Source organism: Magnolia sinica, chromosome 4 (genome assembly GCF_029962835.1).
Source record: "Magnolia sinica isolate HGM2019 chromosome 4, MsV1, whole genome shotgun sequence".
Classification (NCBI taxonomy): Eukaryota; Viridiplantae; Streptophyta; class Magnoliopsida; order Magnoliales; family Magnoliaceae; genus Magnolia; species Magnolia sinica.
This window is the reverse complement of record NC_080576.1, coordinates 97734070-97760502: the sequence shown is the minus strand read 5'-3', so window position 1 is coordinate 97760502 and position 26433 is coordinate 97734070. Positions and strand designations below refer to the sequence as shown.

Genomic DNA, 26433 nt, shown 5'->3' with positions numbered 1-26433 from the left:
TTTTCAAACACGGAAATTTGATATGATAAGAGGCGACTTTTCACCCAAAAGTGCACAGGGGTGTAATAAATGCTCTGGAAATATGCATTTACGACATCCATATGAAATCAAACAGGCCCTAAGTTTCATAGCTCCCTACTATAGCGCACATTACCATCTGCATTAGTATCAAATCGAGGAAACACTAGCCAACAAGAAGTAATTGTTTAATTACCGACATACCTGAAGCTCATTTTTATATTCTGAATAAACCTTGTACAACTTCATTTGGATTTTAGGTCAAAGCAAGGATGACGACAATCGTATTCATGAAGACATCACACCTTTATATGTTAAGGTTGGCATAAACATAGAGGTACAATTATTACTAAATGTAACACAATGTGACAAAAAAGCATAGTCGGCGAAAATGGACAAAATTGCAAATAGAATATCCTCGGACTCACATCCAAATATCCGTAAATGAAACATTATTAATGAGTTTGTATTGACACTTTCTAACTAGCGGTTCCAACATAAATCACATTGCTTATTGCATCCTCCTTTGCTACCACTAATATGATATGATGCTCTATTAACTGTTTGAAATTTTGTGTAAGTGTAATAGTGTACATTACCTAACATTCATAATTGATTAATTTCATATTACCATTCTTTTTAAAAAAAAATTTGTACTATTTATTATGATCAATATATACCACAGATCTATAGATAGAATGACTCCTATGAAACATACAGTTATTTCGATGTCTACACCATGACCAGCTAAAACCTACCCAAAAGTCGACCAACAAGTCTTTATCCAAAATTCTTAACTAAAACTTTAAAATTAGGTGAACTGAATAGATCAATAACATACTCATTGAAACATTCATAAGGTAGGTAAATTGTGGACATAAGGGAGACAATGGCTCCAAAATGGATGCATGCCAGGTGTTTAAATAACATACTCATTGAAACATTCGTGATGTTATCTAATATTCCTCATAATGATTAACATCCAAAACCATTTAAGAATGATAACGAAAATTTATGTGTGTGTGAGGAAAATGTTGGTGAGGTATGCAGTCCCATGCAAGCCTCATATCTGTTGTTTGTTGCATTTACATCTACACACTTACAAATTGATTAATTACTTATATTTTTATATACATAAATAGTCACATCCTTATATAGATAACATCTGTGGGAAGTTATTGATTGATTCAATAATCTTGCTTTCATAATTACGAATGATCAAACACGTGCAAATATGCACAAACTAACAACAAGGTGCTTGTATCTGGTTCTCCCAGGACAAGGGATCCATAAGAGTTTACCACATATTCAAATTAGCATATCCACGACACACTACAACTATCATTTGACGATTGTGGCAATAATAGGACAGAGATAAGATAGTCTTTTTACTATCGAAATTGTCTTCACGAGGATTTCCTGCTAAATTAGAAAATACAAATAGTACAAACAATTTTTAAAAAATAAAATAAAGCAAAGTCAGAACGTCACTATGACATACTTAGTTCTGCTATAGATAGTGTCGTTGATGCTATTAAGACATTGCCAATCAAAATAATCAATGGATGGAAAAAAAAAAAAAAATTATGCACGTCGAAAGTTGTGGATGCCATGAAACATATATTAAAAGCTTAGCAACAACAATTTCTTATCAGTTAATAATATCCTTTCCAAGGATGAGCAATGTACAGCCATATTCCTCAATTTAGCTGAAAATCGATGACTTGATTGGCTGCAAATATTATTTAGGGTACACCAAACACATTTCATGTGAATGTCCTCACCTTAGGTACTGTTATAATGATTATGTTTGCATGAAGTTTCCTTTTTTTGTGCCATTTTTAAGATTTAGTGTACTTTTAAGTTGTTGGATGAAGACACTTTGTACAGGTATGTGATGGGTCACCTCATATCTTAATTTTGCTTTGAATAACCTCTCAATCTCTAAAAATGGGACAGACAACTTTGTAGCAGTTAGTATAGTGGTTTAATAATGAAACCATTTCGACTAATTTTCTCATCTCTCTATTTCATTATATGTGTGAGCATAGGTATGCATTCATATGTTTTGGTACCTTTTGAATGTGTTTGGTGAGACATTATTGTTTGGCTTGTTATTATCATTGTAGTATTGTTGGGATTTGTTATTATCAATGGTGAGACAAATTCAGACCATTGACTACTTTCCAGTTTAACCATCCAATCGATGTCCGTCAATAGGCCAATTAGGTCATCAGACGAAGTGTAGTTTTGGGTCTATGATCCAACTGATGCGGAGCCACAATTTGGACGGTTTGATTTGAGCTTCATCTTTCCCACGTGTACAATTTAGGTCAATGCGTATGAACTCCTCATCTAGCATAGGCTCAAATGGCCCAGAAGTCGCAGTGATTGGAGGATCTTTGCCGTCCGATCGGATGGGAACAATTCTCACCCAATGAAATGTGGACCAACCACTGCTCTTTCATAAACTTTTTTTTCTCAACAATCCATTGGTGTAACCGTTGATCCGTGTGATTTTGTCTGTGACTTATCTTCAGATGGCCCACTAGATCTTAAGTCCTAATGCTAGGGTCCTTACTCATGCCTCCTCGGTGGTAGACTAACAAGAATTTCAACACCGAGTCATGGGTTCGAGTACCCATTGTGGTGAAATTCCACTATGTTGTGGGATTGTGCGTGACTGGGTGTGCGTGGGGTGTGAGTGCGTGTGTCAAAAAATAAAAATAAAAAGTCCTGATGCTAAATGCTAATATGCAGGTCGTCCACTACAAAAAAAAAAAGAAAAAAGGAATAGAAAAGAAAAGAAATATAAAAATCCATTCCGTTCTCTCATCAACTTTAGACATGCCGTAAACATGTCTTGTGATTGGGACCGTTGGTCAGGTGGGGCATTGTGGATGGGCCATAGGCCAAAAGATCACAGATTGGGCAACGCTGACATCCAGCAGTCAGTTCTACCAGCAGAACAATCCATTTGGAGGCCACTTATCAGATTGGCTACCAGATTCCAATCCCCTGGCCTTTTGGGACATGGCCTATCCATGTGGTGGCCCACGAGAACAACACAGATCAGCAGGCCAGTTTGCCACGTGGACCTTGAGTATTGAATTGCACAGAAATTGTATGCAATGACCTGCATGTCAGCTTCCAACCTAATCAAGATTCTGTAATCACACCCAAAAGGAAGGAAACAAAAGGACAGCAGTGAACTGAAATATCCTTGATTAATTCTTATACAAATTCATCACTATTATTGACTGAATCTTTTTTCAGAGGAACCAAGTAAAATCCACCATTCATTTGTTTCAACCCCATCATGACCACCCATGGCCCAGTTTCAACGAGGGGCTTGTGTCAAAGCGAATATATTCAAATGACTGAAATTTTCTACATCTTCTTCCCGTGCAAATAGAATATACAAACCCACCATGCCTCAAATAAAACCTCATACATTCTATATATATTACCTTATAAGATCTGGAAAATGGCAACCAACTGAAAAAAGAACAAAAGTATCAAATGGCATAGCTTCATTAGCTGACAGTGCATATACAATCCTCAAGGCATTTGAATCCTGACTCTTGGCCTATTTGCAGGCTGCGAACGAGTTCGGCCAGTGCGTGGTTGCCCCGAACGGGGTCCCCTACCCAGGAATTGGTTTTCTCCCTCCGAAACACCCTCTACAACCACCCACCTATTTGTGTTCAGCTGTGGCTTCGAAGCCCGTGGTTTCTTTGACTTGTCTAAACCATAAGGGAGCGGCTGGAGGCCCTGCAGATCTCGTTCAGGCACAAATCCAAATGGGTGTTTCTTCTCATCCATTTTCCTGAATGTAATGGATATCCTGGATAAAAAAAATAAGAGGATACATGTAAAGATGGATATGCTATCAACTGCGTCTTCAAGAATCACAGATTGGAAAACGGCCACTCAAGGAAGTACAACTCAGTGGGTCACAAAAATCGGTGACTTGACCAGGTAGGTCAATTAAGAGGATCTATTTAATACTCCGGAAGAGTATGACGCCCATCACTCAATATTCAGGAATTTGGAAATTCTGCATTTGACATACATTACCTAAAATTTAAACCAACTAAATTGTGAAACCCCTCACAGTCCCAAATGAACAATCCTAACCTCTGATTCATGGGCACTCGTTTGAGGTGGGAGATATTTTTCATTTTTAACTGTCCAATAAATGTCCAACAATCCTATGGTCAGATAATTAGATGAGCATAATTTTTGGTTCATGATACATCTAAAAACAGGGACCCATAATTTAGACGGCTAAATTTGAATCAAGTGTGTGCCTCATACACAATTTCTAATTAATTTTTAAGAGCCTATGCATCATCCATCATACTCTGTCCTGAGTTGACCCAGAAACCAAGAAAAGCCACGCTTAAACATAATCACCCAAAGAAAGACCTGGCCTGCTTGACACGGCCAAGTCCTGGGTTGACCAACTTGATTTGGACCATATTTATATGATCCCATAGCAAGGACATGTGTATGCTATCATCAGGTACTAGTTTGTATGAGAGGGACCCATAGTTCAAAGATCCCAACTTTTGACCATATGATCGAGTCCAGAGTGAATGACCCATGCCCCAAAACTTCCCTCGGCAGGACAATCTAACACTACTGGTGGCCTGCAAATAGGCAGTGAAGAATTACAGCAATAGCCCACGTTCAACTGGAAAGGAAGAAAAGTCCGCAAAAAAAAAAAATGATGGCTGTGATCTTCCAATCTGGGAATTACTGCTGCTTCTTTTTTTCTTTTTCTTTTTTTTGGGGGGGGGGTGTGGTGGTGGGGGGTTTCATCGAGTGAGCCCATCAGATCAATGATCTGGATAGCTGTCACATTGCCACACTTGTACAACTGAAACCCAAGGATACAATGCACATGTCTTTGCCAAAAATCATATAATTACTATTCAACATCCACGTGAGTTAGGACATCACCTTTTCTTAGGAACTGCTGGTACACAATGCTTTGCCACGTCAGCTCCGTTTCCATTCAAGACAAGTACTGACCTGCACGATAAGCAATCTGTGGTTGAGCTCAAGGAACAGTCAGGAAAATGCAGCAAATGTTATGGGATCAAGTTCTCTGAGCAGAAGCATGTGAGATTAAACATCGAGGAAAGTTTGCTGCAATTAACTGGTCTAAACTATCATGACTCCCCACCATACATGTGACCATACAGTTGGTAAATCTGGACGAATATCAGATGAGCCCTACCATGGACAGCCCACAGTACAAAAACTGCACCAATTGGATATTCCTAGCCAAAACATGAACAGGCTTGCCCACCAGATGGGTTTGCATATGGCGGTAAGTCCTGATGAACCAAGATGGGTTCATTATAAGCAATCAGAGATATCCTCAATACTTCTTTTTAATGATATACTCAATACAATATTAAAGAAGCAGAGACATGATTGTCAAATAACAATTACTTTTTATTTTCATTTTCATGGGCTGCTACTGTTGTGCATTCTTATAATTATTGTAGATGTTAATGGGATCGAATGAGGTTCATTCCATATGTAAGATACAATCTTCAACCACTACTATTGTGCATTCTTATAATTATTGTAGATGTTAATGGGATCAAATTAAGTTCATTCCATATGTAAGATACAATCTTCAACCATTCTCTTCTCTTCTATCCTCCTTATATGTCTGCCTGTTCATAAATCATGATTTTTCTTCAAATCATGCTCTATTCATCTATTTCCCAAAACGGCCTTCTTTTCTCTCTCCGGCTTCAAAATCTTTTTTTCGAAAGCCAAACCTTATGTTCCCAAAACCCATAGCTTTAACCTCTCTCTCCTCCCAGCCAATCTCCATTCTAGAAGAAATGCACTTTGCTGTTCTCTCTTTGATTTCCTGAAAAGCTGTTTTTTTTAAAAGAAAAAGAAGAAGAATCCAAACACATTAAATCTGATTATTATTATTTTTGAACAATCCGAAGACATTCAAACTCTGTTACATATTTCCCTTTCTAGATTATCTTAAAAGAAAATATAGGAGATTGTGTGGGTGTGGGTGTTTTGTAATGGGTGCTCCTGCAGAATACCATTCTATAATCTTCTCCTCCCTCTCATCTCTCTCCTCTATTTTTTCCTCTCCCTTCTTTTTTTTTTTTTTTTTATCCTCTTCCAGCTAGCAACAAACTGGACCTCTATCTGTGCAGCTGGCAGCCAGCAGCCTAGACAAACCAACCAGCCACAGCTGATAGCCCAGCTACAACCAACATTTAAAAAGCAGTTTCAGTATGCTGTATTGGTCACTACAGATACCAAGTCATATTGCCCTATAGCGAGTAATACCGCCTTTTCCAGCAGATGCTCCCTCATTCAGTCAAAATCACTTTTGAATCACTATGATCTTAGAGATATGACCTTTCAAAAACAAAGAGAAAAAAGAAAAAAGAAAGGGGAAAAAAAGGAAATAAAGAAAGATCATAGAGGCATGAACCATCCACAATGCTTTCCACAATCCACACGGTTTTTGTATGGATGTTTTAAATGCCAAGTATGAGAAGGATGAGTACCATTGTGATCCAACAGTTCTGTCTTAACCAACAAAGTTTCCATGAATCACAGGTTAGGATTGTTCAAACAATTTGATTTTGGAACCGTGCCTTAAAAACAGTGTTTTCCCAAATTCAAATTGGAATGCACTAGCCTGACTCATATAGGCACGTGAACAGCCTGACTTGCGTTAACTGCACACTACGTGGGACAAGCACGCATCAGATCCATCCGTTTCATTAGGTGTGCCACCACGGTTCACCTTGGATCCTAAAAATCAGTCCAATCCATAACTCGGGTGAGCTACTCCCTAGGGAATGGTGTAAAAGCATGCCTAAAAGCTCTAAATTCACATGGCATGACCCACATGAGCCTTGGAATGTCCTGATTTTGTACGAATCCATTCATCTTGCTGTGCGCGTCGATGAATGGATTGAATGGCATATACACACCACAGTGGACCCCACACATGATTGAACGATTTAATGGGTAGGACTTCCCATCTCAACTGTTTCCCATGGCACAGCCCACCTGAGTGTTGAATCGGACTAATTTTGACGCACCTGATGGACGGCGTGGATCTCATACACACACAGTTGTTCTGTCCACATCAATGAAAGTCACCACCACCCCCATCAACCTGCAAATGTCATGCAAGCATTTTTTTTATTGAAATTCCTGGACAATTGCCACCAATGTAGTATACGAAATGGCATTCCACCATAGCTGTCACCATTCTCAAATACATAAACTGCAGATCACCTACACGCCACCAAGTTGAGCAGTTTGTGTGGAGATCTTAATATGTATGCAGCATCCAAACCTTGCATCATGTGTGGCCCACCATTTTATAAGATATCCCGGAAAAAAAAAAAAGCTGATCTAAAACTTTGGTGGGTCACACCAAAGGAAACAATGAAAATATGAAATCTAAACCTCTAAATTCAAGTGGCATGGCCCACCAGAGTTTTGGATCGATATGATATTCTCGGTACTCCATGACAGAGTGTAGCTTGTGAACCGGTTGGATGGGTGCATATAGAGATAACAGTGAGCCCCGAAAGCAGTTTGAAAATTTTCAACATAGATGTTCTCCCCCCATTGTGCCACTATTGTGACCCACCTAAGGTCATTTTTGGCTTGAAATTTGGGCTGTAGACCAATTATAGATGGCGTTTTATGATGAACATAAATGAATCCATTATATATATATATATATATATATATATATATATATATATATATATGGGCCTCATGTAGCTGTCCTCAAATAAGTTGGGACGACTAGTACAGTAATAGGCCCACCACTTAGCTGCCCTCAAATACGTCGTGACGAGTCGTATAGGGTCATATGGTGGTAGGCCCACCATTTAGCTGCCCTCAAATACGTCATGATGATTCATATGGTAGTTAGGGGTGTACACGAACCGAGCTAGCTCGGTTAGCTCGCTTGACTCGACTCGAAAAAGCTCGATTCGACTCAGTTCGAAGCTGAGTTCAAGCCGAGTCGAGCTGATTTTTTGAGCTCGAAAATGAGTTCGAGCCGAGTTCGGGCTGGCCCCAACTCGACTCGAACTCGGATCAAACCAGTTCGGTGACTTTGCTATTGATGTTACTCACCAAGTGCTTGATGAAATGACTCAACAAAGTGTGGCCAGTGGCAAGGAAGGTATGTACATGAAACAAATACCATTTTTTCTTGGTTTTTATGTTGCTTAGAAGGTGTTTGATAAAATACCTGTAAAACCATTGCTTCTGTTTGTAAAACAGTGGGATTTTGAAGTTGCAGTCCAGGTGTTTGTGAAAATGCCTCAATGGCGAACTCGGCTCAAACTCGGCCCGAGCTGCTAACCAAACCGAGCTGAGCTGGCTAGTCAGGCTCGAGGACCGAGCCAAGCCGAGTTCGAGCTGAGATCAGCTAGTGGCCGAGCCGGGCCGAGCCAAGTTCGAGCTGAGGCCAGCTCGACTTGGTTCAACTCGATGTACACCCCTAATGGTAGTGACTTGAACAGAATCGTCCCGACTTGTTCGAGTCGAACCAATGCAAATAAGTCCTGGACAAGTTGGCCCAATTCAAGCTCGCTGTTGTATTGAATGGCCACCCTCCAATACGAGTACCAGTTCGGACAAAATTTTAAACCTTGTCTCCAACCGACATCCAGGCGGACCACCAGATAGCCAGGCAACCCCGCTAATACATCTAGCCATCACTAGCAAGCCCTCCGGGATCTTCAATTATTCCTATCTTATCATTTAGGGTCTCCACACATTGTCCATCATTAGATCTGGACCATATGCAATAAAGCATGATTTTCTTATCTGTTTCTGGGTCTTCCTATTAATACAGTGTGTCAAATATGAGCCATCACAACAATTTGTTTCCTTTTATGATAAAATATGGAAATAATTCCATTAGTGGTGATCCAAGAACTATGTTTTGATGCAATCAGGTCAATAAGATCATCATCCAAAGTCGACAATTCTCCACTGTAAAACTTGATTAAAAATTTAAAAGAACTAATTGGAATGGTCTCAGTCCCGCTAAAATGTTCTTTGGAAGTAGGAGGCAACTGGGGTATATTACGGGCAATAAGCATCATATTGTAGATGATCCATCCCATGACGATTGGGAAAGTGAGAATCTGAGGTTTATTTGTCTTGAGAACATCAAAAAAGGAGAATTGATGGGAAACCATTGGCAAGACGTACTCTAAGCGAGACAATCTGACAAGTGTTTACCAATTGCATCATGAAATAACCAACATGCAACAAGGAGAATTAACAGCGGATGAATATTTTGCTGCAATGCATAAAAAATGGGAAGAATTAGATCACTGCTAGCCTATATCCTATACCATAGAAAATATTAAGAAACAAGTGGAACAACACAATTTTTGAGTTCATGCTGGTCTTCATTACATCCTCTTGACTTCAAAATATAGCACGGACAAGTTCTTGGCAGAGAACCTCTTCCTTCTCTAGAATCATTGTATGACTATATCAGAGAGGCTCATCGAAGGGCTACATATGCTAGATAGTGTTCTACTGTCCCAAAGAGATCTTCTTTTGCAGTTGGGTCCACACCATCTCGAAGGAAAGAACAGTCCCAATCTTTTCCCAGGGCCACTGGACAAGCTCCGTTGTGTTGTACTCTTGGTCAAAGAAGACATGTTCAAGAGCAATGCTAGGACTTCAGTCCTTGCTTACAACCAAAACTATAGAGCTTTTCCAATAATGTCACAATTGAGGGGTAGAATAGTTACTTCATGTGGCCTTGTTCCAAATCCAAAAGATTAAACTATAAATGAGCTTCAACAAAAGCCAGCTTTCCTAAAGCCTCCCCTTCAGTTGGAAGGGTAAGTGAACAACTAGATATATCTGCTACACTAATCACGTATTTCAGTCTTAACCCTGTTCATCCACATCATGAATCATTGACTCCAGTGCTAAAGATCATACAAACGGTAAGTGGGAACATTTCATATTTCATTGCAGTAATAAAGTTATTGCTAGATCCTTATCTAAAGCAAGTGGAAAAGGAGCCTATCAACTTTCGTAGTCATTGCTATTGCCATCCATTATTCAATCAAAGCCCGTGGAGAAGCAGTTAAATGTGCACTCTTAGAAGAGAAACAATGATCAGAGCCTTTAAAGACCATTCATGACTCATTTGTCCTCTAATTTTTTTCCTCATCTTCTTCTAAGTTGCCCACATAAAGGTCTATTCCCTCGTCTTCGTCTAAGTTGCCAGCAAAAAGGTCATGTACTTCACATCCAATCAGTAATTTTGTGTCCTGTTAGTCAATCTCTCCTTCACTTTAGGCATATCTTTCCTCCACATCATCCATTCCCATTCCTTCCAAAGTTGCAATGCTCTAGCTGATCCTTACTAGAAAGCAACTTACATGGAGGAAATGACAGCTACCAAAAGAATCTTTTGAACTTACCAGCGGTAAAGCATGTTGTTGGCTGCAAATGAGTGCTGTTAGATGCAAAGCTTGTCTTGTGGCAAAGTGGTTCGATCAACAATATGGCATGCATGCACTGTCACAAAATGCCTGCTGCTGTGCTAAAGCTAAATTCTGTAATGGTTCTCCTTTCTTTGATTGCATATCATAAACGGGTTCTCCACCTAGTAGATGTCAGAATGTGTTTCTTCATGAAAGCTCCAAGAAGTGTGTGTGTGTGTGTGTGTGTGTGTGTGTGAGAGAGAGAGAGAGAGCTTGTGTGTGTGTGTCCTGTGTCCTGGTTTTCACCCACTGGGGAAGAAAGGAAAGGAATCTAAATTAAAAATTTATGCCCTAAAGCAATTGTCTAGAGCATGGTTTGAGAAATTCAGCACTGCAATTTTCCAGATCAGTTTTCTAAAGAGCTAAGACTATTCCGTGTGTATAAAGTGTAGCAGTGGCTCTATGATTTTCCTGGTGGTTCTAACTTAAACATTACTACTGAATACTAAATCTGTCCATAATCCTCATTCCCATCATCCATACAACAATCAGCCCCCCAAATGCAGCCTAGCAGCAATAGGAAGACAGAAGGAGATTTATATGCTTAAGCTGTGATATTATGTTTTTCAACTTCAAATTGTATGTGTGTGCTAGCACGCAATGGCTTTTCAGCCAGCTTCAAAATATATGTGTGCTAGCACGCAACGGCTTGAAGCTGTTGCTTGCTTGCTGGTTCCAAAAAATAAAAAGAGATTTCTATATATCATAACTCAGAAGTTCTCCATCGAAGTTGGTTAAACATTTCCCTAGATTACGATTTGTCTCCCTTCCTGCGCTCCTAAGGGTTAGGATCAACAGGTTGGTCACCTATATGATAGGGGGCTTCACTTCCTTGGCTACCTTGCTTGCTTAAGGCTAGTTGAAGTTGTGATCCCTCTCCTTCCCTTAAAGAAAGAGAGCACTAATGATACCTTGTCTTTCCCTTGGCACTTTTAAGGGAATTTACAAGAAAGCACGCTCCCAAGAGAGGGCCAAGCCTCATAGGTTTAGTGGTAACTTTTTGATGACTAGCTAAGGTAGCGTCGTTGTTCCAAACTCCTTACCCAGTCGCCTTAGCACCTCTAGTTGCTTTAAGGCAGGGTGCAGCTATAGCATCTCCAGCAGCTCTGGAGCTAGTCACTTCTGCCTTAATGTCACCGTCAACTTCCTAACTCTAGCAACTATGCAGCTCCGGTTGTTGCTGTTATTCCTGCTCCTAAGGGAGCTGTAACAGCTAGGGAAATTCACTCTGTTAGCTCAGTTAGCTCAGTTAGCTCAGCTCTTGTAGCTCAGGGAGTGTAGCGATGGTCACCTCCTTTATAGATGAGGGGGGCTCGGGAGGGTGGGGGTAGCCAACGTTGGTTAAACCACACCTGCTTTCCCAGCTCAAGCTATTAGGTTAGTAGGAAACCAGGCATTAGAGTTTGAAAGTGAGTGGAGCAAAGGGGACTACAACTTAAAGAATTGATTTAGCGGAGTTGTTTAAATCTCCCTTGCCTTGCTACCTAAACCCAAAAAGCATTGTTTTGGCTTCTCGACCCAACTTAACCTCATCGGTAACTCCATGCAGTCCTTAATCTTGTTCCCTAAAGCCCACAATAGCCCTATCCAAACCATAACCTGAGTCAGTCCATAGGAAGTCCATGTTCCAACCCCCAACTCTTCTTTTGAACCCAAAATAGCCTCTTCTAGCCTAAACCTGTCCCTACCATGCCTTTCCTGCCCCATCCAACCATGGTTTTAAATATCAGTCTCAGCCCCTAATTACCGATACAATACGGGCTCCCCATATCAGCCTGTATTGGCCCCATGTTTCATGGCAGGGCAAGCCAATACAGATGGCTATGTGGCAATATTGTAACTGATATTTAAAACAATGCATCCAGCCCACTTTTGTACCAACCCACAAGAAGTGGACTTCATATAGTCCTAAGATGATGGATACAATCTAAAATGACATCAAGATAATGCTTGATTGACTATCATGGAATTGAGCCAAAAAGGAGATAACCCGGACCCATGGTCCATGGAGTATCTAAGGAGCACCCAAATCTGGAAGCATTTATGAAATTGGGGAGTTTCTCTTCCAAGCAACTTGAGTTCTACACGCCAACTAGACACGATGATAATTCTGTATATGAGCATGATACTTAACCTCGTAATCAACACCCCTGTGCCCTCAGCAAGGAAGAAGAGCACCTGTGCCCCTTGGGCCGTGTCATGATCATCCACATTATGCAAAAGCAGGTCAGCCACCCTACAGAGAATATCCAAAAGAATGAACGTCACAATCGAGGATTACACCAGTGACCTTGATCCCAACTCCTATGATTGATTAAGGCCGACAGAAACTGCTTCTTGTGGCTCTAGATGTCTGAGGATCTTAAGTCACACTTTGCAATGTCAAATCAAGCTATTAATGGTTCAGGTTCGGATCAGGTCCTATAATACCCATACCCAGGCTAACCGGGTTCTAATCTTGCTAGGTCCGGGTCTAGTTCTTGTATACCTCGATGTGATTCAATTCAATTCAGGTATTCATCGGGTCTTTGGATCTATGTTTTGAGTTGGATTTGGGAAAAATAAGAGCATTTACATGGTTGTCCCACCCACTGGATGGATTAGATCGCACACATATGTGCCACTTTGACACGTGTATGGTGTGTGAATGAGCTCTCTTACATGCGTGTGGCAGCTTAGGAAACCTCATTTTGCTGCTAAAATTATCAATATATATTAAATCTTTATGTTTGTACTATCAAAAACTAACCATACATGACTAGACCCGACATGACTTTAACTGTGTCCATCACATGGACCCAACCTAAACCCGATTGGACCCAATTTTCAACCGGGTTCAAAAGGTGGGACCCGAACTCAACCCAATTCTAAACAGGTCCAAAAGATGGGACCCGGACCACGTTAAATTGGGTTGGGCTCGTAGGGTACCCACAGGCCCGAGTACCCATTGACAGCCCTAATGTTGAAGATTGAGGGCCAATGCAAAATTGGTGGTACTCAGTTGAGTCAGGTTCAACGTAGTGCACTTCCAACTCATATCGGCTTGAGAGAAATGAAGGGTAGAATGAAAAGGAGATCCTTAATATACTATGTGACCATTTCATCTCGAGGAATAATATGACCGTTGAAGAGTACATGCCAAAAATACTACAATTGGAAAATTCATTGCTAGTTCATGGAAACAGCCATGCAGCACGTTGCACATTATTGCGATCTCTTGAGGTTGGGTATGCTCTGGTAGCCTCAAGGCCGAGAGTAATCACATGCCTCACACAGTCATACCCTGGCACTGTGAATAACCAATGACCTCCTATTCACCATGGTAAATGGTAATAGCCAAAGGGCCACACAGTCTACCGGTCCTACAGTATCCCAAAAAAATGGAGAGATAAAGAGAGACTGGTTATAACTATGAAGGTAAAGGTCACTTCATACCTGTATGCCCATCTAAAAATCTCAACTAGTAGGGAGAGATTACCGAGGATGAAGAGATAGTAGAAGAAAAGGAGGATGATCTAATAGGTGATGACAGCAAAGGAGCAAATGCCATAAAAATAAAGAAGCTATCTATTGTCTGTGGTTCATTGAATAGTCTAAGGGGTGCATGCATGTGCACAAGTTATATTTTGTACTCCTGAAAACTACCATATCTTTTGTTTAGGGTTTAGTGATTATAAATAAGATAATAAGAGAGGGAGAACAAAAGCTCACTTTTCTTCCATTTCTCCCTCTTTATATGTTTTCTTCTTCTTCCCCTTTCTTCCTTTCCTACCACAGAAATCAACACAGCAAAGAGTAGGGGTACAGTTGTTCTTCTTTCCTTGCCCTATGTTCCTTACATCTGTTTCTTCACTTTTTCCTTTTCCTTAAGGCAATGTGGCACCATCCAAAGCACAAAGGCTCAATGAGGCAACTTAAAAAGAGAAGGTACCATTAGCCACTTCTTCCTATCAAAAACTGAAGGATTGCATCACACTCTATGTAATTTCACCATAGGCCCACCAAAATCATTTACCCTCATGTAGATTTCTACAAAGTACACTTTCCAAACCATGCTCCCCCTAACATTTTCAACAACTTGTTCTCTCAGGGGCCATTTGATTACACAAAATGTTCCATTCGGACTAGCTCGTTCGGACATGGCACATGTCCAAGGTGTGTCAACAACCATCATTTGGATAATGGCACCAATTTCAATAGTAACAAAGGCAAGGTTTTCTTAGAGAAAAAACTGCCCATTAATGTGTACAAGGCAATCTAGATAGAAAGTTGGTTTTAGCTTATTTTATATAAAATAGACTAGTGAGTAGCTATTTTTGTATACATACATGACACGTGCCACATGAGTTGCACTTGTGAATGTGCCACAAGTGGGACCACCCATCTTCAAGCACCTGAGACGTGCCATATCCAACCGCCAAGCACCCCACATATGCCACATGTGCCAACACCCATTTGTACATATGCAACGTGTGCCACTATGCATGCTCAAGCAACCAATATGTGTTGTTGTGCATCTTCAAGTGACCTGCGCGCTTAGTTGTCATAATCATACAATTTATGATTTGTCGAATCCTAAGCAAAACAAATTGAATCCCACATTAATCCCTTTTTAGATGAGTCATACAATTCTATGATTTGAATACTACAATTTCCAATTCAAATTATACTTGTCCTCTTCCATTTTAAGCTTTGCTTGGCTTTCATTTTATGTTTTTAAATTGGTGACAGTTTAATAATCGTTTAGAAGAGGTTGATTATTTATTTTGTTCTTTACAAGAGATTAAATGATAGATAGTTTTAAGGTAAATTTCTTGAAAGACAAAAAAATAAAGGAAAGATAAGAATCTTCAACACTTTCATGGTATGGAATTACATGGTGCATATTAATGGGAAATGGATGATTGAAGAGTTCTTTTTTCTGATTTAGTAGTTATATTTTTCAGATTTTTTTCAATTTTTTTAATAAAATCATTATAAAAAATCTTACAATTTACAATATGGTTTGTAAGTCAATACAATTTCAACCCTTACTACAATTTGTGATACGTTAACAATTTCAATAACATTACCTATTAAAAAAAAAATCTTACAATTTACAATATGGATTGTGATTCAATACAATTCAACCCTTACTACGATTTGTGATATAACAATTTTGACAACATTGCCCACATGTGCCACAGTAGTAATCTACAAATGCATTGCATGTCTACATGTGCAAAATGTCCCAAATGTGTACAAGAGCACATATACTTGTCTTAACATGGTGTTTAACAAACAGCAGTCAGTATCTCACCTTCCTGCTTTTCTGTGCAAAACCAAGCACTTCAAACTGGATCATCATTTCATCAAAGAAAAGGTTGAAATCATGAAATGGCACTGCATTATGTTTCCTCTAATGTTCAGCTGCTAAACATTTTCACAGGTGGCGGTCAGTCTATCGTTTGCAACCCATCACTACTCCCTTGGACCACTACTTAGCTTGAGCGGATTGTAAAAGGAAATGAGTTTTCATTTTGTTTTCATGGGTTGTCACCATGCATGATTGTAATTTTGTACATGATACAGGATGATCTTAGATGATAACATTCCTATAACTTTATGGATTGAGGACTCGTCAGTCTATCATTTGCAACTCATCACTACTCCCTTGGACCACTACTTAGCTTGAGCGAATTGTAAAAGGAAATGAGTTTTCATTTTGTTTTCATGGGTTGTCACTGTGCATGATTGCAATTTTGTAGATTAAACGGGATTATCTTAGATGATTACATTCCTATAACTTTATGGATCGAGGACTCGGTATTAATTTGAGAATATAAATACTACATCCTTGTACTCATTCGTATCAAGTAATACAAGATTTTTTCTACACTTTCTTGCAGGTATGCCTTTTTGTAAACGGTAACAGATGGTGTTATGCAACAGAATAGTGGTCTGGAAATGCAAAAAAATAATAATAATAATAATAATAAATAAGTCTTGTGATTTTTTCACCCCAAACAGATATTCAGGGTATATTTCAGCACTATTACAACAGAAGCAAAAAGGCAGTGGCAAACAGAAACCTCCTGACTGACACTGATTAGTGTCGTGCTAGAACTGCTTTGAAAATCAGGTTCAATGAATCCAGGTTCAGAATCGGTGGGCGCCTCACTTTGATTAAAGCAGCGCTTTCGAACCTGCCTTTATATTTCATGTCCCTATTCAAATGCTCAGCACCGATTCTGTCAACTCTAGAAAGGTTAAGATGACATTTTCTATGGCAAGGGAAGGAAGAGAAGAAGAAATTCCACCTGGTTGATTGGAAGGAGGCATGTAAGCAAACCCAAGAAGGTGGAGCAAGGGTGAAAGATCTCAAAAGAATGAATTGGGCTCTCTTAGGAGAGTGGATCTGAAGGCTCAGGACTGAAAATGGGACCCTTTGGAACACGCTAGTCAAAAGCAAGTATGGCTACGCAGAGGGAGGTTGGTGGACTAAGGACTCATCAAGATTTAGAGCATCTGCACTGTGGAGAGATGTGCTATCCATAAAGAATGAGGTTCTTAAAGGCACTGGTATTGCTCTAGGAAAAGACAACAACACCCGCTTCTGGGAAGACGTTTGGTTGGGAGAAGTTACACTAAAAGAGGAATTCCTGAATTTTTTTCGCCTAGCCCCGAACCGGTCCATTAAGGTAGCGGACTGCTATTCAGTTGTTGGGGACGAAATAGTACGGAATCTTATGTGCAGAAGAGACCTCCAGGATTGGGAGATCGAAGATTACATGGCTCTCCGTAGCCGCGCATAAACAATTGCAAGCCAGATCAGAATAGAGAAGACAGCTTAGTATGGAAAGTAGACAAATCCAGCAGGTTTTCGGTAAAGTCCTTGTACAATTCTATTGGCAGCAAAAGCTTTGTTAAAATAGAGACTTTGACAGATCAAGTGTGGAAATACAAAGTTCCTCCAAAGATATCGGTCTTCGGATAGCTGGTTGGCAAGAAGAAGGATCTGACAGTCGACAACCTGAGAAAAAGGGGTATGATAATCACAAACGTGTGTCTGTGCTGTATGGCAAACAAAGAATCAGTGGACCATCTGTTTATTCACTGCCCGCTCATCAACCAGATCTGGCCAGCAATCTTATCCCCCTTCGAAATGTTTTGGTCCTCCCCAGATTCCACAGGACGTTTGCTCCAGGCCTGGAAAGGTGCTAAATTAGGCAAGCAAAGGAAGGAGATATGGAGAATGGCCCTCTGGTTGTCTGGTGGTCCGTGTGGAAAGAAAGAAATGGGTGGTGCTTCAGGGGTGTCTCAAACTCGGTGGAGTCTTTAGTTCATAGAGTGAAGCAGCCGATAGTAGAGTGAGCTTCTAATGTTGATTTTCTAAAGGGATGTAATTTGCTTTTTTTTAGGCGAGTAATATTTCCGCTATCTCAGTGGGCTGATTCTCCCTGTTGTTCTCTTTTTGCCTTCTAATAAAGTAATCGTTATCTTTCAAAAAAAAAAAAAAGTCTCTGCACCTTTCATTTCCTCTTACCAGTGGGTTACATACCAAAAACACTTAACTTCATCATCATCATCTAAGCCTTATCCCACCCAACTAAATGGGATTGGCTACATGAATCCTTCTCCGCCATTCCACTCTATCAAGGGCCGTAATTTCAGTTAAACCATAGGTTATCAAAACTCTTTTCTTACTATCTCCACCCACGTCCTCTTGGGCCTTCCCCTTGCCCTTTTAGCGCCTTCAATTTGTATGGACCCACTCACTCCTAACTGGTGCAGTTCTTGATCTCCGTTGCAGATGAGCAAACCACCAAGGGGGCGTTTGGCGCAGGGTATTAGACGGGATTAAGAGGGATAGAATTGCATTTGGTTCGATGCAATTCCATCCAGCATTTGGAGAGGATGGAAAAGGTTGGGATTAGGTGGGATGGAATTGCATTTAGTCCCATGGAATTGCATTTGGTCCCATGCAGTATTTCTATGGATTTTGAAATCCACTACACATGTGGGCCCCACATTGATGCATGTGTTTATCCATGCCGTCCATCCATATACACCGTTTACATGTGCCATTCTGGTTATATATGTGTACAAGTGAACGGGATCCGTTGTGAATTTGGTCCCTTGATTACAATTCCATGGTCCACCAAACATGATTTTTCTTAATCCCGTGTTTTCCCATAGCAAAATTTTTATCCCAAACGTGGGATTGGATGGCTACAATACCATGGTATTTCCAGACATGCAATCATTGAACAATAATGATGTTAATCCCATCTAATACAATTCAATACCATTCAATTCCGCGGACCAAACACGCCCTAAAAGTCTACATTCCCTCATCTTGAGAGGGTCACAAAGTCAAGTGAAGTAAAAAACGCTTACTTATTGGTGCTACTCCTAAATTCCCTCGAATGCATTCATTTCTAATTCTACCCTTGCCTTGCCATCATCCATCTCAACATCCTCATTACCAAAAACACATAAGAATGCCCCCAAAAAAAGATTCAGTGTATTCAGCACAGAGGTAGAGAGGATCAAAATGACTTGAAACTATATAGTTCTTAACCAGTTACCGGATGCCCTTCAGAAAGTGGTATATACACCCCTATGCTTTTTTATACACACACCTCTTTTTTCTAGTTATGGTATCAGAATAGTACACTTTGTAAACCAAGGTATGCTATTCTAATTTCAAATGTAGAAAAAAAAAAAAAAAAACTGGTGAGCATCAAAAAGAGATTGTGACAGATATCAGCTCTGTTTCTATCATCCAGCCAAGCATCTCTAAAACCAGAAAATTCCAAAATAATGTTGTGAAAGGAAAAACTTCATGAAACTAATACGCTGGCAAGGGAAGAACTTGAGGCTTACCCCACCGGCAAAGGAATTGCAGTTGAGCCTGAAAACTCGCCCGGCCCTACAATCTTTAAGTTTGATCCAAAGAGTATATTGCACTCGCTAAGAAATGACACTGTGCAAAATGGCCGAACAAAATCATGGTTGTCGATATGAGGTGGGATGCAGTCTCCTTCTTCATAGATGTTGACAATGCAACTGTCAGGTACACATGTTGGAGGAAGAACATGCCAACCAATCAGCCTCTTAATGATCACTTTGAAAAGATGAGGTATACGCTCCACAACTTCGTTACGGATGATGCCTGGAGGGTTTCCATTTTTATCCTGTCATTACAGTTCATCAGATACACGATGGGTTTCAAGGGTCTGTTGTCAGCTTAAAGAGTTTACCAGTGCATAGTTGTAACAGCAACCAAACTGGATGGTCACACGTCCTTTTCCCCGCATCCATTTCAGTGGTTCAGAATATGTACGCTCTGCAAGTAGAACAGAAACATCAAACCTAGCTGCACTTATGAAATATTTGTGGGTAAAATATCGATAGGCACAGTTCAGAAAAAACCAAGAAATACTATTACGCAGTTAGCATCATAAGAGAGCTATGCAGCTCAAGATATTGCACCACGTGCGCAGGTGATCCATTCCAGATCAAACAACACAGATTGTGGGTCGTTTGTAATCCAGAACATTAAATTTGGTGTTTTCATATTTTATGGTGAATACCCACCCACCAATAATCCTTATAAAAGAAATCCATCCATGAAAACACACACACACACACACACACAAAACTATTATTTCTTAGTGGACAAGTGCAATAAAAATTCAAAACCCTAAACTTCTTTCCCGTTCACCCTCAAACATGAGCATCTCGATTGTTCTTGGTAGGAATAGTCAGATCCAGTTTCCCATGTGGTTGGGGTTGAGCATAGGGATGAAAAGAAAGCTACAAGAGGATGCAGGCCATGCAGCTAAGTGCAGGGGGAGGAAGAAAGCAAAGCCACAACAACTATGTCAGCACTGAATTGGCAATTGAACAGTTAGGATTATATTCATTTAGGGTGATTCTTGGACCAGGAGTCATCCATGGGGGCACCGCCATCATGGTCATCCACAAGATGGTATCCAATCTGCAGGATGGCTTGGATCTAGTGATGATGAGAAAAGGAGAGAGACTACCCATTGCTCCTAGTTGCATAGGGGCATTTGGACACCCATTCGATCAATCTGGAGCTTCAAGTAGGTTCGATGTACATTTCATGGGCTACAAAATAAAAATCATACTGACTAGATGATCGAATGCATCCATAATTTTGCCTTCTTTTTGAAATCATCTGTCCTCCATACCACATAGGAATGGTTAGGAATCTTTGACAAATGTGATTCTTTAGAATCATAAGCAATTGATAATAGGCCCCAAAAAAATTAATGTCTCAAATTGTTAATTAGGCATGTTTGTCAATAAATGATCTTAACCGTCCATTTACAAACTTTGATTGGATGGTTAAAATGGTCAGACTGGTGTTATTTTTAAATGGAAGCCCATGAAATATGTGCTGTTCCACCTACACCTAATTGACCCAGATCGGTCAATTGGACTGTCCAACTTTCCCAATGCGGCTAGGAGCACAATAACTTATGGTGCTCCAAGAGAACTAAATCATTTCCCACAAACATAAATACACATCATATATGAGAACAAAAGGTCCCTGAACTAGTTGATTGTGGGGCCCCGTCGTGCATGTTATCCAACCCGTCAAGCAAGGTTGCCCCACCATGAAAATGGAAAACCCCAAAAATCAGGTCAATCCAACTATCAGGTAGGCCACACCATAGAAAACAATGGACAACCACACAAAATGTTTGGATTGGCCTTATTTCGGGGACATCCCATTTTCAGTAGAAGGCAACCCTGTTGGACTGGCCAGATGCAATGCAACTGTATTGCTAATTATTAAAAGATACACTTCTATAGAAAATTAGATTTTCTTAGAATCTTTGTAAACTTGTGATTGATTTTAAGATTCATAAAATAAAGGTTACATGAAGGATAATCACTATTCTGGTGACAAAACAGTAACCCAAAATGTATATCTCATCCGGTATAAATAGCAATGTCCCCCATCTGGTAAAGGAGGGGGAGGGGGGGATAGGAAATGTGGTTCCTAAGAGTTGGAAGCATGCATCTTTCAAGGGAAAATCACGGTTCATGCAAGAACCCAAATTGAAAATGCAAATTCATGGTTCTGAAGCACGAGCATTAGGTAAATGAAAGAATCCTGCAACTAAGTTACATGATCCAGATGATAGGATGATGATTTGAAATAGGCATGGGAAGCATGAAAGAGACAACCAAGCTGAAGTGGCCCTCCCAAGAATGCGAAATTAGAAACTCAGCCAGTTTACACTTTGCCAGGCGGTCTCGATTGATGGACAGTGCGTGAATGCTCCATCATGAATCAAAATCTAGGTAAAGATTGTTTCAGGCTTTCAGCTCACAAATATGCCAAAACTTTTCTATTGCCATTTAATGTACACCCTCCCAGTTGTTCAACAGACCACACGAAGAGATATCCCAAGCAGATCTTCTCTTTTCCTAGGTTCATTTAGAATATAAATCTCTGACAGCGCCCATTTGAAACAATCCACCTTTGAAATAAACATATTTGATCATGAATGCAGGCCTTTCTGTTCCGCTTATGCCTCAAAGATTTCCTCAAACCAAACAGTAAGAAAATCCCCCAGACTGCCTGATCCTGGAATCAACTACTTGACAATGACATCACCAAACATCCTTGATCCAAACTAGCAGAATTTCAGCAAATTTTGTTTGCGAGATATGCATGTTTTAAGGTTCTGATGGTCTTGATGACTTCTGTCATCAACCGGGCCTTTTCTAATCCATCTTGGCCATGAAACTGTCTGCGACCCACTCTACATCAAGGGGCCAACCAGCCCTTCAAGGCTATTTGCACCTCTAATAGAGGGGTAGATGAAAAAAAGAGGAAGCTAGCAATTTCTTTTCGATGAAATGTTTTCATTAATGCTGCATCTGACGTGGACCCATTTTCCTAGTTCACGCACAACGATCTCATCTAGCTTGATAAAACAACAACATGAAGCTCTCTTCCCTTTATGATTTTTTTGTTGATCATCAACAACAACAAAAAAGCATGGAGAAAATGAAGTTACAAACTTTAGGAAAGAAGCCACATAGAGCTCAAGTAGGAGAAACAAGTTTTATGGAGAAAACAAAGCACACAAACAATCCCACTTAGGACTTCTTTTATCTAACATTTGAACCTTCTTTGTCTGGTGTAATTTGCTTGTGGGGAGTGTGGAATCCATCGTCAAGATTAAACACCTTTCTCTACACCACATTCAGATACATAAACCATGAATTCCAATGATATATGCATATTAGTTTCCCAAATTACATCCAAACGAGCAATAATCATCCATACAAACAAAAATTGTAAGAACAAAGAGAAATTACAGGGTCCTACAGCATCAAGAAATGAATAGTATAATGTTGTATCAGTCTATGCCAGTGTAGTCCATGGTTAGATGATCCAGGTTGTTGATTAACAAGACCCATTGTGAATGGGAGTTTTTTTTTTTTTTTTTTGAGATAATAAAGATTTATTGAAGGAAGCCCAAAGGCAAAAGCAAAATAGGAACAACACACCAAAAAACCCCAACCAGGTCCCCCAAACAACGAAACACCACCCACTCAAATTATAGGTCCCAATCCTTTAAAAGATCAAAAACCCTACTTATAACGTCCAAACTGAGGCCCTTTTATGCATGAAACGTCCGTTGTTCCTCTCCAACCAGATTGACCAGAGAATTGCAAGGAGGACACACTTCCATTTATCACTAACGCCAGATGCAAAAATACCAGCATGCCAAGAAAGGAACAAATCCACCACTGACTGAGGCATAACCCAAGCCACATTAAAAGCTGAGATAATCCCATCCCAAACCCTCTTCGCAAACTGGCACTGAATGAAGAGATGATCCACAGTTTCCTCATCCTCCATACACATACTGCACACATTGGGCAGCACCATACCCCTCTTGCACAGATTATCCACCATTAAAATCCTCTTCCTACCAAGGAGCCATGCGAAGGCCACCACTTTTGGAGGGGCTTTGTACTTCCACACATTACCCGTATGGCTGGGAATCAGGATGGCTTCCTAATGGGAAAAGGAACTAAGAAAAGACGACTGAAAAACCCCCCAACTTGTCCAACAACCAACAAGGCCTGTCTTCTTCCCCCCGACCAGGACAGATACCTTGAAGCTGCGAAAGCAGCCTCAATGGCTCCTCTTCTTCCTCCTCTGTCAAATTCCGATGACAATGGGGCAGCCAAACACCACCTTGGTCTTGACCTGAGAAACACAAAGCAACCGAAATGTTTTGAACCGGGCACAACGCCACTACATTCAGATACTCCTATCTCAAATTTGAATCTCCAACCCATGTCTTCCCAAAAACGGTTCCTATCGCCTCTGCCTAGAGCTAATCCAACACGCAGAAGGACCTTTCCAGCCATCCTTGCTATGGCCTTCCAACAAAAAGAAGCTCTATAAAGGAATGGATTCCAAATCCACCACCCCAAACCAGCGGCGCCATATTTTCCAGCCACCACCGATCTCCATAGACTCCCCTCTTACACCCGAATCTCTAAACCCACTTCCCTAATAAAGCCGAGTTCACATCCTCCAGCCTTTTTATACCGTCTCCACCTTGCCATAGGAAATTTACCCTTAGCTGCTCCACCTTGCCATAGGAAATTCCTCCACAAGTTATCTATACAAAGGATGACTGATTTTGGGCATCAGAACGGCAACAAAAAATAAAGGGGAAAGTTCAACAGGGCTGCCTTAATCAAAGTAATTCTGCAAGTTTTTCTTTCCATAGAGATTGGTTTCCTTTCTCATTTTTTCATGACCAAGTCCCAAAGCTACTCCAAAGGCTTTCCTAAGCACAGGGGAAGACCCAAATAGGTCATCAATCCTAATCTTAAAAAAGAACCTAATTCCAAATCCTCCAATCAATAGCCTAGACAATTGTGAAAAGAAATTCACCAGCAGCAAGGGAAAAAGGTGAAAGTCTGGATTAATAGGATCCTATAATCACTACGATGCGGTGCATGCACCATCCAAGGTGGGGACCCTCAGGTCAGTGGCCTGAATCAACAAACCATGGGCACCATTTGTACAGACTGGGCACATCAAGACACTACTCACGTCTTGACGCATCAAGAGTCAAGACCTCATGAATATATTTCAAGAACTGAATATGCAAAATAATATGTAATCACAACCGTTCTAAATTTCATCATTGATCAAAAAGATGAATGCTAAGCAACAGATGAAATTCGTAACAATGAGAAATGGCAAAGGCATCTAAACAGAACTCACCTTTCAATTGGCCTTTCCTTCCCATCTCCTGAAGCTCATACACAAAATCGATGATCCTCTTCTGCTCTACAGCACTAAACACACCAGTATGAAGCTCAAGCCCATCGAGAACATTTGCAATCTTTCCATTGATTCTCTCCAAGCAGATGAAATCTTTCTTCCTTCCGACCTTCATGAAACGGATATACTCACGCTGTTCCCTCGGCAGTGCCGGCTTCTTCTTCACTTTCACCTCCTCCACTCCTCCCCCGGCTCCGGCTGCATCGCACTCGTCCGCCCAAGACTGCTTGTTTGCCACTTCTCCTTCTTCCTCCTCTGCAAGCTCATCTTCCTGTGCCATGTCTGCCCACGAAATGCGGACAGCTGGCGTTGACGGCTCACAATTATTTGAGACATCCTCAGACCACTCATTCGCACTCTCTTTCCAGCTTCCAAGAGAGTTCGTGTCGCAATTATCATGAATATCATGAGCTTCTGGTTCAACCAGGCTCAGATCAACGTGGCCATCACTATTATCATGAATATCATGAGCTTCCGGTTCAACCAAGCTCAGATCAACGTGGCCATCGCTATTATCATGAATATCATGAGCTCCCGGTTCAACCAAGCTCAGATCAGCGTGGCCATCGCTATTATCGTGAATATCATGAGCTTCCGGTTCAACCAAACTCAGATCAACGTGACCATCAGAGCCATCATTCTCCGGGGGTGGTTCAGCAACTTCAGAAGCTTCTGGAAATAAAAGACAGTAAACTGCATTAAACAATCGAGAAACAGAAGCCTACCTAAAATTGTAATCCGCAGTACCCACCATCCATGATCAGAACCGTTCGTTCAGTTGGTTCTGACATGGATAATTCGGTGGGACCCTCAGTGGCCTATAAGCAGACATACAAAAAAAAAAAAAAAAAGAAAGAAAGAAAGAAAGAAAGGCCATCTGTTCACATCCAACGAAAAAAAACGACCTTAGCCAATTAATCACTTGACGCATTCCATTTTTCACAGTGTGGCATCCATGGAGGTGCTCATCACATGAACGACTCCGATCAGCAAGGCCGGGCCACACATGCAGGGGAGAGCCTGCCTACTACAATTTCAGGTGATCACACGGACTACTAAACCAGTTTAAAGAAAACCCTAACCCTAGTGTGGACAGTGCAATTGCGATGAGATCTTGATTGAAAAACACATATATGCATTGAATTGAACTGATTTCAACGGAAACAAGAAAAGAAATTGATTTTTAAAAAAAATGCAGAAAAGAAAGGGAATTCAAATGAAAAGAGAAGATCGAATACCGGGATCGAGCGAATGGATGCGATCTGTTAGGGTTTGCATGCAGTTGCTGCAGAGATCTTTGGTGAGGAACGGAAGCCAGTTGGTGAAGAACTCGGCAGCGATTCGTAAATCGGCAGCCTGGTAAGCGACTACTAACGGGTCATTCATTTCTCTCTCTCTCGTATCTACTGATTCGACTGAGTCGACTCGGACGGGAAACGGAGAGAAGGAGAGAGTGTGGTGGAGGGAGAAGACGGAAATGGGTCGTTAGAGGAAAAGGCATCGGAATAAATC

General features: G+C 40.6%; 1 protein-coding gene across 2 annotated transcripts; it reads right to left on the bottom strand.

The window, feature by feature from the left end:
* Positions 1–3226: 3226 nt before the first annotated feature.
* Positions 3227–26433, bottom strand: LOC131243460 (RNA demethylase ALKBH9B). Of its 2 annotated transcripts, none has more exons than XM_058242833.1 (6): positions 26160–26427; positions 24862–25593; positions 19820–19905; positions 19443–19753; positions 4987–5058; positions 3227–3865 (listed from the first exon to the last, which is right to left on the bottom strand). In XM_058242833.1, exons 1-6 carry the CDS (start codon positions 26305–26307, stop codon positions 3580–3582), a joined length of 1635 nt encoding a protein of 544 aa, XP_058098816.1. In that variant the 5' UTR covers positions 26308–26427; the 3' UTR covers positions 3227–3579. The 2 variants fall into 2 exon arrangements, with proteins under 2 accessions (XP_058098816.1, XP_058098817.1); XM_058242834.1 differs by lacking the exon at positions 3227–3865 and adding an exon at positions 7128–7204 and having other exon boundaries at positions 26160–26433.